Below are 20,141 nucleotides of genomic sequence, written 5' to 3' on the forward strand. Positions count from 1 at the left end.
CTGGTGATTTTCCCAGTTAGGTTTGTGGTGTTAAACTGCCAAAAACCAGCCATGTCTGGTTGGGAGGTGTCTTCATGACTCAAACCATTCATTGAGTCAGCACTGCTGAGAAGTTCATTGGGTTCCTTCAAAAATGTGCCAAAGGTGCTGCATTTATTTTAGCGGTTCAAATTCAAAAATAATGGTCTTGGCAAGCAAAGTAAGCACTTACTGGAATTGATGTGTTTCTGAGTCTCTTCTAATTATATTTAGGTGCTTTTCTGTATCCTACACTCTTCCAGGAGAGTTTGTCTGTTCACTTTTCCACCATCAGTAGTAGTGGTCACATTATTAACTATTAAAAAGAAACATTTTGGACCCAGTGGCTTGTTGGGAACATGTGAGTTTGGAGTTGAAATTAGCAGATGTCCTGCTCTGCGGTGCTCCATGGAAAAACACTCCTGATGAATCATGATATCAGCTGTGGACTCTTCAGTCCCAACTGGGAAAGAAATTATTCTTTTTGATTTGCTTGATCTCAGAGATGGACGTACTTTGATGATATTTTTAGAACAGGATGGTTCATATATGGCATTATATCATTCATTATTTCCTCAGTTTCCTCCCTTGCCATATTTGACTCAGACCCTGATAGTCTGTAATTTGGGTCTTGGGCTGCAAGCAACTGCCTATTTTTGGAGCCTTTAAAATCTTCCCTTTCATATCTGGATTAAGAACATTTATCATTCTTTATACAGTAAGGCTCTTGTATGACACCATAGCAAGTATATTGTACAAGTCTATTTCCTTAAACTTCTAACCTCCATGGAAGTCAACTGACTGACAGGGAACAACTGTTTTCTATTGTTTGGTTGCTGTTAGTTTCATCAGTCTGATTTTTTTTTTCTTCAAAGAACTTCTCCATGGATATTAACTATTTGTTTCCAGTCATGTGCTTTCCACTTTACAAATTTGTAAGTTTAATTTGTTTCAACCTTGTCCATCTATTTGGAGTTATATCTGTCAGTGGTCACCATGAGTCAATGACAATCACTGCCTCCACATCAGCAGAAACCTTAAATATGGCCTTGGCTGCATCTGACAGTTAACCCTAATGTTGCTGTATCCATTGGCACATGGCTTATAAACAACAGCTTACAACTTATAGGTTGTTTATTTTTTATAGAATACTGGAGCAATTTTATCTTGAAGAGAATTTTACTGATTTGTGGGTTAAATATGTGCATTTACATATGTGTATAAAAACCTACTGAAACCTGAATATATAATTTAGCTTTATGGTGCTGAAAAAAAAATATCTGTTAAGGGCAAACGAGGTCATACCAGCAGGAAGGAACAGAAAACCAATACTGCTGAAATTCTGCTGAAAATGTCAGCAACACCAGCCACTTCCCTATTCAACCATAAAATTGGCCAAAGTTAAGACACACTAAGACCAATAAATACAGTGCCCTCCAATAATATTGGCACGCTTAAATATGATCAAAGGCAGCTATGAAAATAAATCTGCATTGTTGATCTTTTTGATCTTTCAGTCCAAAAATGTACAAAATTCTAAGCCAGTACTGAAGTAAAACAATTGAAAGTGTGGTGAAAATCTCATTGTGAAATAAATGCTTTCTCTAGTTCATATTGGCCACAATTATTGGTACCAAATTACTGCAACATCCTTTTCCCATTAAAACAGTTCCTAGTTTTCTCCTATAATGCCTGATGAGTTTGGAGAACACTTGACAGGAGATCAGTGTTGTTACATCCTGTCTGCATCTGAGTTCATCCCAACCCCTCCACATAACAATCAGAGACCATTCCTTCATGCAAAATGGATCCTTCAAATTCACAGCTCCATGTTTGTGCTTCTTCTCTTCAGTTCACCCCTCTCATTTTCTATAGGGTTCAGGTCAGAGGACTGGGAAAGCCATGGAAAAAGCTTCAATTTGTGCTCAGTAACCCATTTTTTGTGTTGATTTGGATGTTTGTTTTGGATTATTGTCTTGATGGAAGATCAAACCACTGTCTATTATAAGATGCCTATGGTGTCAGGTTTAGAGTTTTACTTTGTTGGTATTTGATTGAATCCATGATGCCGTGTATCTGAACAAGATGTCCAGGACCTCCAGCAGAAAAACAGGCCCACAATATTATAGATCCAGCAGAATATTTAGCCGTGGGCAATGGGTACTTTTTATCCCTGTTTGTACTAAACCCATCTGGTCAGTATCGTCTGACCATAGAAGCCAGCACCACTAGTTCCAGTCGTGTTTGAAAACTGAATATGCTGGAGATTGTTTTTGGATGAGCAAGGATAATTTTTGGTGAAACTCTCCCGACCAACATGTGGTGATGTTGTTGATGTTGTTGTTTTTTTTTAAAGGTATCTGATGCCAAATTTCAACTAACCTCTACAGTTCTCCAGCTGTAGTCCTTGGAGAGTATTTGGCCATTCAAACTCTCTTCCTCATCGTGCATTAGAATGAAAAAGACACATGTCCTCTTCCAGGCAGATTTATAACATCTTTAGTTGATTGGAACTTATCTATTATTGTTCTGATGGTGGAAATGGGCATTTTCAATGCTTTAACTCTTTTTTACAGCCACTTTCTATTTTGTGAAGCTCAACAATCTTGTTCTACACATCAGAACTATATTATTTGGTTTTACTCCTTGTGATGGATGATTATCTGAATTTGCTCTTTGTGTTCCTCATATTTACAATCATATTGAACAGGAAGTCATGGCTTGCCAATTTCATGGTCCTAGTCACCCTGGTGTGCTAATTTTTTTTTTTTAAATATGAATGGTAATATACTTCAGAGATATTTTACTTATTACATTTTCTAGGGGTGCCAATAACTGTAGCCTATTAATTGGAGAAAACATTTATTTCATCATGAGATTTTCTCCACACTTTCAATTGTTTTACTTCAATGAAAGATGAGAATTTTTGTAAACAATTTTAAGTGAAAGATCAAATAAGATAAATAATGCAAATTTGTTTTCACAGCCGCCTTAGATTTTTAGACTAAATAAGTCTAAGGTTTACTGAGACGGTTTTTGATGATGGCTTGACAGAGTTTGATCTAACTTTTTTAAATAGGTAATTTTAAAGTGTTAAGTTTTTACACACTGCAGATAGACTACCATGGCCATTGCTTGGTGGTTGCAGAGTGTGTTGCTGGTTGGTTACCCGGATGTGGTTAAACAAATAGGGTTGTTTGATGGTTGGTATGGGGTTTTGGTGAGTTGCTAGGTTATTTTCACCGGCTGCTAAGAAGCTCTGGCTAGTTGCTAGGAGTTTGGGTGCTCTGGTTGCTGGTTGATTCTAGTGTGTTCTGGAAGGTTGCTAGTAAATGCTAAAGGTCTTCTTTCTGATTAGGAGTTGCTCTTGTTTGACAAGGTGGCTGGTGAAATTATTTTGTAAAATAATTGTCCTCAATTACCTAATCCTTATTATAATTTAAATAATACGAATAATGAAATAACAGGCTTTATATTTTTAACTCCAATTACTGGTACACAGTATTCACCAAATGAGAATAAAAAAGCTTAGATAATAAAGGATAGATGGTAGTGGGACAGGCAAGTAATTTGAATTGACTGCATCTGTAGTGAGATCAATAGTGCTGGTTACACCACACCGTGCTGTTTGGACTGGTTCGGTGAATGTCTTTTTTTGAGTGCGACACCGCTTTCTGTGTTCATATGACTATGCTCGCTCCCGTCAGCTCCTCGTGAGCGCGCGGGCCACAGAGAGAGTAGTATAGCGCAGAGCAGACTCGGTTAACTCTTTGTACCGACTAGAAGCTGCACCGACCCGTGCCGGACAAATGATCTGACCTTCAGCGAACCGGAGGCTTGATCTCTACCATTCAGACGTTTCAACACACCACACCGGACAAATATCGCATCGTTTTTAGCGCGTCTGCTCGTTTTTTTTCGTAAACACATTTTTATTTGTTAGCGAGAGGTGGCCACGTCCTTGATTTTTCTGGCCTCGCGGTTTGGAAAAACCTAACACATTCTGAGTGGTTTCACCCAGGAATGGATACTGGAGTTGTCACTGAAAAGAAAAGGTAGGGAGCCCAGGGTCTCTGTCAAAGAAGGTGGTCTGCGGAGCGGAATTTGTTATGTTTAGTTTAGTAATCAGGCCGAAAGATATTCCTCCACCGTCACACAAAACGTGTCGCCATTTTGTGCTGGATGGCTATCTAAACAACTAAGAGCAAGTTTAAAGCGCTCATGCCGGCTATTTGTCTCCAAATAACCATTAAATGTTATTTTTAAAAATTTAAAGACTCATATTTGTTGCTTTGTAACGCATTATTTGTGTTTTTTTGAGGTAACAGATTGTCTAGTCTCTGTCTGTGGAAGGAAGCTAACAAAACTACGTTAGCTGCATGCTCACTTAAACTTCCCCTGATTTATTACTTTAACGGTTATAAACAGTTTATAATAGTGTAGACATAATTAAGTTCTCATAAGAAGGTGTGAACACGGTGTTTATATAGGCACATATATTTGAGCGTGAATGTCAAATGCTTATATTAAACATAAATAAATGCTTTTTGTATACTGCTCAAACAGATGCAAGTCTATTACAACAGAGGAGAAAGTAAATGGCATAATCTCTGCTCAGTGGATACTAATTGTGTACTTTTTATTCTGATATTTTGCACTGTATTCGTTCCTGAATGTTTTATGCAGTTTATTTTCTAAGATAAAAAGAGCCATGAGCTGGTCATAGGGTCCCTTCTTTACCCCTCAGACCACTTGACCCCACAATTTACTTTAACTCAGCCAGTCTGGCATATTTTGTGGATAATGGACTGGAAGCAGGAATTCATTTTTGGATTTTGCTGACAGTGGGTTATTCTTTGTCAGACCTGTCATCAGTGTGGGCTCAGATGAGATGAGATGGAAATAAGTGTTGGTATTGCTAAGACTGAAAAATGTTGCCTGGTTTTTCTGTACTAGTGAATTTACAAGAAGGATTGCACAGGCATAAGATCCAGTGTGTCACCATTTAGGCCTGTATGTTAGCTACAGGTCATTTTGGCACATTTCGTTGTTGGAATTGCTGCTTAACCTATCATGTTTTTCTTGAATATTTTGTGAGTTCTCATTTGGGGTTGTGAACATGCAAAGTCTTGTGGAATTTGCAGGACAGTTGGCCTTTTGGATTTAGTAAAAGCACAAGAACTGGTGACACAGACCTGAAATAAAAACTTTTTGGATAGGATTTATTTAATAGTTTCTTAACTACTCTCTGATGGTAATTACATTTAAGCTTTTGGCGCAGAGACCTTTATCCAAAGAAGCTTACGCTGCATTGAAAGTGGACATGTTTATTAGTTTTAGCTTGTTCATTTCTATTGTTTGAGCTTCAGGGAAGCATGCAGAGGAAGTACCTTTCCAAGTTCTAAAGTTTAAAATGTTTTTAAAAATGGTTTGCTGTTTTAACAGATTTTTTAAATTTATTTAGTGTGTTCTTTGGTTGAATTGAATCCAAGGTCAGTTTTGACCCTGGACTATAATAATCCTACCTAGATTTTAATCTCATTTTTTATTTGTAGTTATACCAATACTGTGTGATAGGATTTCAGTTTAGAACCTGTTTAAAGTAAGTAATACCTTGTTTTCAGTGGCAATATTTTCCTCTGACATTATTTTGGTTGGCATCCAAGTTCAAGCTGCTACATGCTTTTTGCATCTCTTCTCTCAAGTCTTAATCACTCTAAGCATTGACGTCAAAGCAACTTCCTTCCCAGTCTTGTGGCAAAAACCTAAATGAGTTTGAATGCTGAAATGTGGCCCTCTTGTTATGTTTTCCTCTTTAGAGGTGTTATCATAAGCCTTGTGTCAAAAGGAAGTCTATTGATACTGTCATTGTGTTTCAGGGTCTTGCGTGTGTCCTATATGAATCCAGTTACATTGGGTATCATGTTGTGAAACAGGCCTACTTTTAGACCTGTGTCGATTTTAGTTATCAATATTATTGAGTTATAAATAGTCAACCAATTAATTTTTTAGTGGTTTAAAAGCCTTCTTAGGTGGAAGGATTAGACACTATGACAAATCTTACATCATGGCGTGAGTACTTCTGAATAACAAATATAACAGTATATCATAATGTTTGACTGTAATTATTCTCGAAATTAGCTGGAAAAATATTTAATGTTCAAAGTGTAAATAATGTGCAAATGTATTAACTTTGATATAAATATCAACCATTAGATAATTCGCTACATTTTGCCTTTGCGCATTATATATCATATATGCATATCAAGCAGTCAGCGCATGCAAAAATATATATCTTCAGTGTCGAATAATAGTCTGGGGTTTGCTTTTTGGCTTCCTCTCATCCCAATTGGATGCATTTATGTTTGTTAAATGCATTTTTGCATTTAAATGTAACAGATTGGAATAGAACCAAAGTGTTTTAAAAAGTTGGACTAATTTGTTACTTTTGATGCTTTCCTAAAATGCATCAATTTGTGGAAAGATGTTCAAAAACAGCGAGAGAAAAATAAACAAAAAAGTTAAATGCACCACCACTATAAATGTCACTAACATCTATGTAACAATACATTTAGATAAATGAATGGCCTCACAAATTCACACATGCACTGCCTTTTTTTTGTTATGAAACAATTTTCAACTAGACATTGCTGGCAAATTTCAAAAATTACAAAGAAACTGCAAGTAACACTTTTAATTAAAATTTAAATTTTGAAATTGAAAGACTGGAATAGAATAGTAGGGGAGTTGGAAAATGAGCCTATTTTCAAAAAAGTGGAGTGTTCCTGTAAGAATTTAAGTAAAAAGTTCCCCTTAGCTAAAGGGGCCTTCCAGCTACCCTGAATAGAGTCAATAATGTAGACATATATTATTGAGCAGTCCATATATGGAGCTTACATAAGATGACAATGTACCGGCATGCACAGACTCAAACAAGCTGAAATCCACAATGAAATGCGTGTGTTAACATTCCCTGTGCACAAGGGTTTTCCTCTCTTTCTGGCCAAATGATTTCCGCTTTGCTTCAGAAAATACTTTGATGGGGAGGGTGGGCGCATTTAGGACGCCGTCTGTCTGAAGATGCTGTTTTTTCCTGCTAGGGCACTAGGCTGTCTTAACCGTTTTCCCTTCTTTGTGTTGCTTTGGCGTTGGCGGTTGACACAATGCCTACTCATTGTTTCTCGTTGCTGCTTTGACCTTGGAGATCCTAGATGGGGAATATATAGATTTGTTGCCAGTTGCATGGAGATCTCATTGGTCATTTAAATTATGAAGGACGAAAGTATGTAGGCCTAAATCTGCATCACTTTGTGCATTAGTTGTGTGTTTGTATCTGTAGGTATTCAGTTTAATTCAGAAGCCATTTTTGATTCAGAATTTTTTTTAAAGCTTATTATAAATGCATTTATCTGCTTCCCCTAATGCGTTTTAGTATAGAAAAGAAAAATGACACTGCTGTTTATTGCAGTAAAATACATAATCATTAACGGAATCCAACTAACATGACATAAAAGTAACAGTCTGTCTGCGTTGTATAACTTTTTTTATCACCTCTAGGCCACATATGTAAATAAAGGAAAGAGAAATAAAACATCAACCAGGTGACATTATAGTTGTATGCATGCCAGAAAAATGGCACTGTTTTAACTTTGAGAAAAGTGGGAACGTTTCAATGCGTTGAAAGCATTATATTTCATAGGGAGCTGTTAACTGTATAAATAGTTTGAGACGAGTGGTGTTTACACTGTGTTATTGTTGCTTGGCCATTAATGGTTTATAATTGAAAATGGAAAGAGTTATTTTGCCTCTTTTGATGACAATGCACGTAGATGAACTAACACTACAATGAAGCTCTGATGGATCTTGACCCCCAGCTGCCCAAGATGCATTAGGAAATTTCATATTGTGTAACTGTAAATGTAACCGTCCAATGCAACACAATGTAACTGTCCAATGCAACATTAATTCTCAGATGCTTCTGAACAAATTTAACAGAAGAACACCTTTGACTCCCTCCACACGGACTGCTGTTTTTCAGACAATGACGTGTTTGCGCTTTTATTGCAAACGTTGTCTAAATCCAGTTCCTTGATGCTTCCATGTCTAGTTTCAAGCTTGTTTGAGGCTTAACATCTTCTGTCAGCTGACCTGATGAACGTATAAAAAGATGTGCGTTTTTGTTGAATTATCTTTTGAGGATTTCTGATGGTTTTTTAACGTTCTGCTTAAAGCCACTTCAAGATAGTTTTCTGTGAAATCCTAGAATTAGGAAAAGACAAGTTTATCAGCATTTTAATCCATTTCCCTGAAGTGTCAGCTTTTGTAAACAATGAGCATTTTTCCACATCGGTAAACCGTGAACAAACACCTGAAGGTGGTGGCTTTTGTTACAGAGGGCGCTTTACTTTGTTGCTCTTTGTTGCCAGGAGCTTTGCTTGTTTTTGCAGACCGCCGTTATTTCAGTGAACTGAAACATTTGTTAAATGTGTGGGAGTTGAACTTGGCAGTGCCAGAATAGGCAGCGGTCCCAAGGGCAATAGATAGGCTGCTTTAGAAATTATGATGAGGTAGAGGCTCATTTTAGCAAAAAGCTTTTTCATGATGACCTATTTATCGGGAAAGAGGCTTTTTTCTGCCCAAGAGCTGTTTATTGTCCAGATCCTGGCCTTGCTTGCTTGTAAGAACAGTTACGGTGCTTTATGGCTTGTTTGTGTAGTTTTGTTCCTTGTAGTGTGCCGAAAAGTTTATGTTGGGAAATCTGAAAACTGTCTAACACCACAACATTTATCACCGTTGGCTGGAATCCAAGGGTTGTAACTGTGTCTGTCACAGCATGTCTACACCCCTTTTACCAGCCAGTCAGATTGTAACTATCTTTCTGGCCTCTGACGTTGCATGTTTTGACGCAATTCAAATGAGAGATTTAAAGTATGTTGACCTTTCTGCTACCCTCAAGCACTAGCGCAGGAGGTCTCTCTTGTCAAACACCTAGTCAAAGTAACAAAACACGGTCCTTCCTTATCTTTTCAGGGTGAGCTCGGAGCGCAGGAAGGAGAAGTCCAGGGATGCAGCGCGATCTCGCAGGGGAAAGGAGTCTGAGGTGTTCTACGAGTTAGCACACCAGCTCCCCCTGCCACACAATGTCACCTCCCACCTGGACAAAGCCTCCATCATGAGGCTGACCATCAGCTATCTGCGCATGAGGAAGCTGCTCAGCTCTGGTCAGTACGCACACTTGAATATTTCCATCTACATATGCAAAATAGTTACATCTCATTCAAATGGGAATCAAAACATCGCCACCAGTAGATATAGTAAACATCATTCGTAAACACTGAGCTGATGAACGGAGGCAAAAATGTGCAATCTTTACTGTCACTAAAGCAGAATCCTCAAAGGGTGCATATTAGTACTAATATGTACTTTTTAGATACTCGTATGTACAGTACCATGGCTTCATAATTAACTGAAATTGCAATGGCTAAGTATGGTTATCAAATTGCAAAGTCTGTGATTTAATTAAGTTTTTGTTGACATGCAAGCAGCTCCTGATCCAATGTTTTCTTGGAACAGCTGTTTGCAGTAAATGCTGCTCCACTTGAACTCATCTCTACATCTGCTCTGACTTTGGGATGCTTATAACATGCATTTGAGACTTGAAATATGCAGTTATGAACTAACTGTTGTCAACAAAAGTAAAACTAGCTTTCCCTGCAGTTAAGACAGCTGTCAATATTAGTATTGTAATTTTACTTTTTTAAATAAAATACTTTTTTTATTAGTATTTACTTTACTAATATTACTTTTGGTACTAATATGTAGCTTATCTTTCCTTCAAGGTTGCATAATAATACTAGTATGTACTTTTTATGTAGTAATATGTACTGGCCTAGTGACAGGTATGTTTTCTGACAGTGTGGAAGAGGCTTAATGTGCTGCTATGACCATATGCTTAATAGATTGCTTAAGGATGTTGTTTGGCTTTGCAGATGAATCTGAGAAGGAGAATGAGGAGGAGAGTCAGCTGAACAGCTTTTATCTGAAGGCTCTGGAGGGTTTCCTCATGGTCCTGTCTGAAGATGGAGACATGGTTTATCTCTCTGAGAATGTCAGCAAGAGCATGGGCCTCTCACAGGTAGCTAAATGTTTCTCTTTTGGTCTTTGCTGTTTAGATGTAAAGCTTACGTTGTAGCTGACCATCTTTACCATATTTCTTTCAGTTTGATCTGACTGGTCACAGCATCTTTGAATTTTCACACCCATGTGACCATGAGGAGCTGAGAGAGATGCTGGTCTACAGGACAGGTAATTCACACATGCTACACTACAACATATTTCAGCAACAACAAAAAAAAAATAACAAATAATAAATTTTGTCCATGTTTAGGATCCAAAAAGACCAAGGAACAAAACACAGAGCGCAGCTTCTTCCTGCGCATGAAGTGCACACTCACTAGCAGAGGGCGCACTGTCAATATCAAGTCTGCCACGTGGAAGGTGAGATTTCTCAAACTATCACTATTTTTTTTGGTATCTACAGCCTATATAACATTTGTATTACCCTGATTTGTTGTTTTTAAATGGTTAATTCATTTTGTTGACAATGCATGTATACAGGAAATTTAACAAGGAAGAAGGAAATAAACTGGCTTGAGTCTTATTGTGCACAGAGCATCCTTATAGTAGTTTTTTATAACATACCTGCTATACAAAGAATTTGAGCAGACGTTTCCCCCTTGTCTCTCCTGTTAAAGGTTCTTCACTGCACTGGTCATGTGCGTGTGCAGGAGTGCGACGAGGGTTCGGGAGACTCTGGCTTTAAAGAGCCTCCTCTGACCTACCTTGTGCTCATCTGTGAGCCCATTCCTCATCCCTCGAACATCGAGGTGCCTTTGGACAGCAAGACCTTCCTTAGCCGCCACACTCTGGACATGAAGTTCTCCTACTGTGATGAAAGGTTAGCAGAAAGATGTAGGGATGTTCATTTCGGTTATTTTTCCTAACCGACGCTTGTTAACTGATTATTAATCGTTAACCGACAGGATTATTTTAATTTAGAATTGAATTAAATTAGAAAGGATAAGTGTCTGTGACCCGTTAATAATATTAACATTTGTTTCCCGGGAATTCATTTTACATGCGCAAAAAGCAGCAAACAACAGAACGTTGCACAAAAATTATTGTGAATGTACACAAATAAAGGCAAACCTTTTACAATTCCAATTATCTTTATAACTAAAAGGAGTGGTTGCTTCCACTGTTAGAGGGGAGAAAAGAAATTTAGTGACTGCATCAGCGCTGCATGCATGCACACTGTTAAGCATTGCTACCTTGACAATGCAGCCTGTTTATTATCATAACAAAATACACTCAGTCAAACATGGAAACAAAACTGCACACTGCTCAGTTTAAATATGTAGTAAAATCTGTGCAGTTAAGTGCTATCATCGTATCGCTGTGATGTTATGCAAAAGATTTTGGTCTACATGGATATTGGAACACGAGTAAAGTATATAATACATAATAATTTGGCATTCAGATACATTGTGGGGGGAACTAAAATAGCCTAGCTGTGTTTACAGTGTTTATTATGATGTTTGGAAACATTTCGCATTGCCATTAAGGCCTAATTCTGAAATAAATATTAAAACGCGACTTATGGTTTTTTTTCTCTCTAAAAAGACTTACACATAATAGATTAAAATAACATAAAAAATACAAGTTTTCAGTATAAAGCAGCGTAACTGACTTTTTATAACATAACTGAAAGATGAAAATGACTGATAGCGAATGAATCCGGAACCCTTGTACATTAAAATATACAAATGACCATTCCTCCTTTAATGTTAAAAATAACATGCATACACCAAACAGAAAAAAACAAATGATTATGTAGACAGATTGGCACATAGCTCCTTTTCTTTCTTCCTTTTGTTTTGTTGATGTGTAAATGGTTAGGCCTGCCCTACTTTATTTCCCTATTTTGTTTTGTTTTATGTATATGGGTTTGCCTTGATGGTATCTGTACCTAGCAATGAATACTGTGCGTGCCAACCAGTTGTTGACATTTCTTTGAATAAAAGCAATGCTGCAGAACGAGTTCAGTAGGCCAAAGCACAAAAGCCTGTTCTGTACTTTTACAAATGTTATTATCACCACCTAGTGGCAAAAGCCAGTAGTATTTTTAAGCCTTTTCTGAAGGCATAACTATGCAGATAAGGTTGTTTTTTTTCACTGCCCTTTTGTACATGTATGTTGTATGTAAATAATACAATATCTTGTTACTATCCCAGAGCTAAACTATAATATAAAAAAACTAAAACAAACAAACAAAAAATCTGAAATAAACACAATTGAAAGCTATATACTAATAATTAATAATTCTATAAAAAACTAAAACTAATAAAAATGGCTAAAGCAGACAACAGAATTACTAAAACCTTAAACTGAAATTAAAATAATAATAATTAAAAAAAATAGTCACCAGGAGTGACACAAGATTTTTCATTTTTTCATTTTAAGTTAAATATAATATTTGGTCTTATGATAACTAAAATGGGTTCAAGAACATAGAAGATTGAGACCACTGCATTTGACTTCTCACATCCAGATCATGTTGAAGTGGCAGTTGTTTCAGCATGTAGCTACACAATTGCAAACTCAAACCTCTCACTCTTTTTCCAAAGAATCACAGAGCTGATGGGATATGAGCCAGATGATCTGCTGAACAAGTCTGTGTATGAATACTATCATGCCCTGGATTCAGATCACCTTACCAAGACACATCACAACTGTGAGTACCTCGACAGAACGTATACCTTAAAGAGCTGTGAATCTTTGGGAACCATAGGGTTTTGATTCGATTCAAGAACGATTTTTGCTAATTCAGAACGATTCAATTCGAGACAATTCACAGTTAAATTTGATGTAATTCAGTTTACAATTAGATTCTACGTTCTTTAAGTGCAATAACAGGATTAATATAATGATTCTGCTAATTCTTTATATGCTTATAGTCGAGGGCAAATTATATAGGCAGCCCAAAGGCCCAAATTACAAAGAGTAGGGGTGTGCCTGAAGCCAAATACCTTATTCGAAAAAGCACGGATAATGGCTTCAAAAACAAATAACTAATAATTCTGCCTGAATATTCGGCTGAGGCCACAGCACAGTCTGGTGTTTGCTAGATTCACAGGTGAGACGGGGGATCAACACAACATTTTACACAAACCTGTAAATTCATGCAATAATGAGTGTGTGAAGTGAATGAATGTAAACTTTATGGATGAAAAAAAGTCCGCTATTCGAATTAAACACAGCATTGCTGTTGCCACTCCGTGCATCTCTCAGAAATCAGAGCTTAAACTTTAAACCTTATAGGCTATGTGATGATGCACGAATTAATGGTATAATCACAGTCTGATTGTCAATAAAACAGCCATGTTTCAGTCTCTCAAAAACCTAACCAGCTCTCTGTCAAGAGTTGGCTAATCATCAACTTAAATACAGATACATTTCCTCTTTTGCTGGTTTGCATGGCACACGCACATTTGAATTCATTCAGTCGTGTTCAGGTGATCACTAAATGTTTGTCATGAAATTATTTTTACTTGTATGATCAATTTATTTTTAGAAATTAGTAATTTTATATTTTTGAACTGAAAATAGGGCAAATAGTCAAAACATTTTTCCATAATTTCATTTATTTTTTTTCTTCATAGGCTACTTTTCCAAACCTGCAAATTAAGTCTACTTAAGTGAAATACTTTTTTAAACTGCGCAGGAACTGGTGAGCCAAAGGAAATGTTGTTGTTTTACATAAACCTCTAAAATTACAGTGCAGTAGCAAGTGTGTTAAATGAGTTCATGAATGAAATAGTAAGTTGCCTTTTTCCATGCATTTCCCGGAAATTACTTAAATCAATTTCCATATTTCCAAACTGCATAGGAACTTTTATTGTTTTAATTTAGATATTTAAATATTTATTTATTGGATCACGAAAGGTCCCCAAGCTGGGACTTGAACTCTCGTTGGCCGAAGCACAACCGCACTACATCTCGAAGCACTGCCTATACAAGGATATCAGCTATGACTGTTAGAAGATCTTTAAATATTATTTTGGTTAAACATCACATATTTGTTCAGTAATAACTAACTGCTTTTAACTGCTCAGGTAATGTCAATGTTATGACCGAAAGCCATTAACAATCTACTCTCAGAAAATGTGTCTGTGAGAGCTACAAATGGAGCGCAAGCCCAATCTTGTGACAGGTGGTGAATGGTGGAGCACATGAAGGAGAGATGTGAGGCACGAACAAGGCGCTGTTTAAGGTCTCCATTAATTTGTGCTTGTAGTAATTTAATGTCTATATATTTTAAAGCACTGAATGGCTATAGAAAACCCAATTCATTCGATTCTAAGCGTTCTAAATTGATTAATGTCCCAAATCAACCATTCTAAAATCCATGTTTCAAAATTGATGCATATGCATCATCAGGGTTTGTAATCGATGCATCGAGAAAATGAGTGATTCGTTACACCCCTATAACCTTATCATGGTAAAGGTTTCACTTTAACGTGCAAAACTGTTACAAAAGATGTCTTGTTGAATACTTCTGATTGGAGTGTGTTGTTTTTCCCAGTGTTCGCAAAGGGCCAGGCCACCACAGGCCAGTACCGCATGCTGGCTAAGAAAGGTGGTTTTGTGTGGGTGGAGACTCAGGCCACTGTTATCTACAATCCCAAGAATTCTCAGCCACAGTGCATTGTGTGCGTCAACTACGTTCTCAGGTACGGATCCAGATTACAGATCTTCAGTAGACCAGTGGATTTATAGAAGCAAAATATTGTGAGAAGTGCTTTGGTGTGGATACAATTGTGTCTGTGATCATAATTCAACTTACCATTCTGTCCCGTCCAGTGGCATTGTGGAGGGGGATGTTGTCCTGTCCTTGCAGCAGACCATGACCGAGCCCAAGGCTGAGGAGAAAGAGAACCAGGAGATGGAAGAGGAGGCCTCTGAGGTGGACATACTCAAACTCTTCAAGCCAGAAAGCCTCAAGTGTCCCGTGAAGAGCTCTGAACTTTACGAGAAGCTGAAAGAGGAGCCTGAGGCTCTCAATGTCTTGGCACCTTCTGCAGGAGACACCATCATCTCTCTGGACTTCAACAATTCAGGTGCTTCCTGAAGGATGGTAACATATTAAATGGAACAGATTAAGATTTGCTCACTGTGACCGTGACTTGGCAGCAAATGAAATGAGAGCTGACAGTCAGAGGTGGCATGAGCAAAGAGCATTATTCTCATTCTTATTATTCTCATCTTGTTTAATCATAGATGATATTCCTGCAACTTAAATGAATGCTTCCCCTCCACAGTGTTCATTTTTATTAGCGAAAAAGTGTAATTGTCAAAATAAAATGACATTTTTAACAGCAGCAAAGTTCAATAGCTGTGGCTGGTTGCGCAGCCCACCAGTAATGTAAAGCAACCAGAAGTTGAAGAAGAACATCTACTAGCGACTGACAGCTCATTCACTTCCATTCAAAAGTTTGGGGTTGGTAAGATTTTTGTCATGTTTATCCAAAAAATATATATCTTATGCTCACCAAGGCTGCATGCATTTATTCAAAAATAGAGTCAAATCAGTAATGTTGTGAAATATTGTTTCAATTTAGAATGGTTTAGTTTTCTATTTTAATATGTTTAAAAAGTAATTCATTTTTGTGATGATAAAGCTGAATTTCAGCAGCTCTTCCTCCAGTCCTTAGTGTCATATGATCCTTTAGAAATTATTTGAGTTTAGGTTTCTTTGTATATTAAGTTCAGATGAACAGCATTTATTTGAAATATAATCTTTAGTAACTTTTGTCACATTTGATCTATACAATGCATCCTTGCTAAATCCCTCAAAAAAGAAATTCTTACTGGCCCCAAAACTTTTGAGTGTACTCTTGTATAGACTTAAAACATATTCAAGGTATTCACTATTTCTTCTGTATATGGATTCATAATCTTTGTTTTAGATATAAAAATTATAAATATACTAGTGCTGTTATATGATTAGTCCTGATTAATCGCATCCAAAATTAAAGTTTTTGTTCACATAATGTATGTGTGTGTATTGTATTATGTATATATCAATACAAACACATGCATGTATACATTTAAGAAAAATATGTTATGTTTATATAAGATATATATTTATATATTTAATATAAATTATATGAATATAAATAAATACATGTAAATAATTTCAAAATATATGCTGTATTTATGTGTGTATTTATATATGAATAATAAATATACACACAATACCTTGATGTGCTATCAATGATAACTTAACAGAATTGAATTTCCTCCAGACTCTGATATGCAGCTGCTGAAGGAGGTGCCCCTCTACAATGACGTCATGCTGCCCTCCAGCAGCGAGAAGCTGCCCATCAGTCTGTCTCCTCTGACGCCCAGCGACTCCACCCCTGTTCTGACCAAATTAGACACCGGAGCGGAGGACTTCCCTTTCAGCTCTGCCTCTGATCGTGGTCCAGACTCTGCAAACACACCTTCCACATCTGGACTGGGCTCCCCGGGGGTAAAGACTCAATAAACACTTGCTTTTTTTAGCTGCTATTCTTAGTCATTTAAAAGGGTCGCTCGTTTTTAATGATTAATGAGATCCTGTGTGTCTTCAAGTGTGTGTTTTTTCTTAGCCCAACAGCCCCATGGATTACTGTTTCCAAGTAGACTCCGACATCAATTCTGAATTCAAACTGGACCTGGTTGAGAAACTGTTTGCTATTGATACTGAGGCAAAGACCCCTTTTAGCTCCCAGGTAACCTTTTTTCTGAAATATCTCTCTCTGTGGTCATTATTGCATTGCATAAACTTCACATGGCAAATATCTGTGACTTCTAGGCCATGGAGGATCTCGACCTAGAGATGCTGGCTCCATACATCCCAATGGATGATGACTTCCAGCTGCGCATTCCCTCTCCGCTGGATCCGCTCCCGTCTGGCCCTCACTCTGTGTCAACCATGAGCTCCCTGTTCCAGCCCTTGTCCTCCCCTGTGTCTCCAGCCTCTTCCTCCAGCAGCACAGTGAAACAGGAGCCGTCATCTCAGGCCCCTTCACCCCTGCACCTGCTGCAGGAGGTGTGCAATGCTCCTGTCTCACCCTTCAGTGGCAGTCGGGACGTTTCCCCTGCCCGGTCCCCCACCCCAAAGAGCAGCAATCAGCTCAACAACAGGTAAAGCTCTCACTGGCATGACTTCCTGCTGGCAGCCTCAGTATTAAACTGCAAGTAGATTACGATCAAACCAAAAACAGTCCTATCATGACCATAGAGCTGCGATTTGGATTTCTCTTAGATGTCACTACTAGTAGATTATCTGATTTTGTGTTCATTGCTCCAATTTTCCAGAGAGCTGTCTCCAAAGATGTTAGCTGTCCAGAACGCCCAGCGTAAGAGGAAGCTGGCGGAAGTGACATCACTTTCTGAGGCTGTTGGATTGGTCAGTATGGAAATAGATTTATTGCAAAGATTAAGTAATAGTGCATAAACTATGACCAAATTTATGTTAGTATTATACATAAATTTGTTTTGAAAACATGGCTCATTTAAAAAAATTAAAAATAAACCTTGAGAAACATCATGTAAAGTGATTCTTAAATATTTGTTTTCCTTGTAACTCTAAGACTAATGGCCACTCTCCAATTTCCTGCAGAGTGCTTTGCTTCAGAGTGTGGACAGTGCTATAGAGCCTGGAAAGAGGGCAAAGGTTTTAGAGCTTAAAGGATCAAGTGTGCTTGGAGGAAACAAAACCATTCTCATACTGCCCTCTGGTGAGTGACAAGACCATCATCACCACTATACCATATATTTCATCCATTTTTAAATGCAAACCATTGTTAGAAATGCAGGAAACCCAAATTAAAACTTCATTACTTAATTATTTTTTGTACTCTTTACCTGATGGCAACACCACTTGGCATTTTTTAGAGTTCTATTCTAAGCATGTGTAATTCAGTTAGTCTTTTCCCTCTGATTCTGCAGATGTGGCCAGTCGTCTGTTGTGCAGTTCTTTAGAGAGCAGCCATGGGCTGCCTCAGCTAACACGTTACGACTGCGAAGTCAACGCTCCTGTGCAGGACCGCCATCATCTGCTGCAGGGAGAGGAGCTCCTGCGTGCTCTGGACCAAGTCAACTGAGCTTTGCTTTGTTTAGCAATCCCGGACACTGCATCTCTCTCTCTCTCACCCCTTGACCCCCAGCCGCCCGCCCGCCTGTCCGATCCCTGAAATCTGCCTCCACTTGTCTGCTTTTATTCCAAGCCCTAATATTCTCTATAAACCCCAGTATTTAAAAAATGTACTAGATGACCTGCACCTTCCATTGATCTCACCTTTGAGCCCAGAGGGAGTCCATCCTCCATCCCAGTGCGTAGAGGGCCTGGAGACAGACGAGTGTAATGTAACTTAACAGTGGTATCAACCAGACAAGAGTTAAGAGCCTTAATGTGAAATGCACATTGACGCACAGATGCTGATGCGTATAATCTCCCACACTCCCTCTGGATTCCCAACTTTTATCTAAAAACCCTCCATTGTGTTTTATGCCCCTCCCCAAAGTGTGTGTATTGTAGCTACAGTCGCACAATAATCTATTTTCTTAAGACAGAATACCAGCAGTCCATGCAATATACGAAACCATTTTTACAAATATGTACCTTTAATGAAAGATTGAAACATTTATTTTTTCTCTTCTCTCTGCTGAGTTTTGTTGTGTAGCGGTGCACTCATAAGCTCAACATCTGTTCGATGTTTGTGCGTGTTGCTTTCTTATTTGCTTACATCACTTTTAAGTTTTCTTTTGAACATCACAGATGAATTGTAAAAGAGCCATCGATAGTAATGGAGATAAAAAAAATTGTGCAAAAAAGGGAATTCAAAATCATGCTGTGGTGTTCTCAAGATGGTTTTTGTCTGAAAGAGATTAAAACAGATTTATAGTTTAATTATGCAATAGATTTTATATTTTTAGTGGTCATTTTTGTCTGTTTAGTTCTCTTTGTGGTGCTTAGGGTAATTCATGCTTGTGCGATATCATAGCTGGTAACCATTTTCTTTTTCTGCTTCATGAGCAAAGATGATGTATCATTTACATCCCAGTTTTATAAGTATTTATAATGGCATTAGAACATGAATGCTTAGTTAAAGTAAGACAATACTTATTTTCATCATGCTTTCAAATGAATGTCAGCCTGTTGACAAAGTCCTGCAAGTATTTTATGACCTTTTATCCCATTTTTCAATATTCTTTAACGTTACAGTAATTCTCATTCATCTGCAGTCTCCAGTCTTCTCCTTTATTCTTAACACTAAATGTTTTGTTTATTGCATAATCAGTAAAAGACAATTGTGGACCAGAATTTTGTGTAGTATGGTTTAATTGACCTGAAACTTTATTTTTTTATCTGGATCTATTAAGTTATTCAGGAATACATTCAGTTGCATTTCAAACATAGTGACAATAGACTTCCATGGTGAACTTTCTTTTAATATCTGAATTAATGTTACAGGTTCAACTGTCTGGACATTGTAAAGAAAGGCTGAAATTGTTGGTGGAAAAGTTATTGGCAACGTAGTTTGGTGTAATTCTAATTAAAATTTCATTAAAAAATAAGGACTGAAGGAGCTTTGTTTTAAAATAAAAACTTGTTTGTTTTTTTATTGTGTTTTTTAAAAGAACGAAAAAGGTTTTATTTAATTATAAAATATAATTTTATAATGTTGTAAAAAATACAAATAAAAAAACACAGGAAACCCCAAGAAAAGCATTTATATTCATGACTTAAATATCATGAAATGTTTATTTAGAGTTGTCAGTCAATTTTGGTCATTGATGATATAAATGTTTTTCAAATACTCAAACTCAACATTAATATAGAGAATGCTTTTCTAAGACTTGTGTTTTAACTTGATTTTCATTTTTTTACGGTTCGTTTCAGTGAACCGGTTAAAAACACATTACACAAACACATTTAAGCACATTTTTTTTTAGAATATAATAATAAGGGTGGTTTCTTGCCTTTACACTGAATGACTTTCTGGCACAATTAA

At 37.3% G+C, this 20,141-nt stretch overlaps 1 protein-coding gene across 1 annotated transcript; it reads left to right on the plus strand.

Moving 5' to 3' along the window:
- The first annotated feature begins 3,701 nt into the window (after positions 1-3,701).
- On the plus strand, positions 3,702-19,450 carry LOC127984423 (hypoxia-inducible factor 1-alpha). Its single transcript, XM_052587060.1, has 15 exons — positions 3,702-4,073; positions 9,049-9,239; positions 10,008-10,153; positions 10,239-10,323; positions 10,406-10,515; positions 10,773-10,975; positions 12,705-12,811; positions 14,663-14,810; positions 14,941-15,197; positions 16,386-16,612; positions 16,731-16,853; positions 16,937-17,268; positions 17,443-17,533; positions 17,747-17,864; positions 18,076-19,450. The coding sequence occupies exons 1-15, from the start codon at positions 4,042-4,044 to the stop codon at positions 18,228-18,230; spliced, it is 2,325 nt and encodes a 774-aa protein (XP_052443020.1). The 5' UTR covers positions 3,702-4,041; the 3' UTR covers positions 18,231-19,450.
- Positions 19,451-20,141: the final 691 nt, after the last annotated feature.

The sequence above is a fragment of the Carassius gibelio genome, chromosome B20 (genome assembly GCF_023724105.1).
Source record: "Carassius gibelio isolate Cgi1373 ecotype wild population from Czech Republic chromosome B20, carGib1.2-hapl.c, whole genome shotgun sequence".
Taxonomy (NCBI): domain Eukaryota; kingdom Metazoa; phylum Chordata; class Actinopteri; order Cypriniformes; family Cyprinidae; genus Carassius; species Carassius gibelio.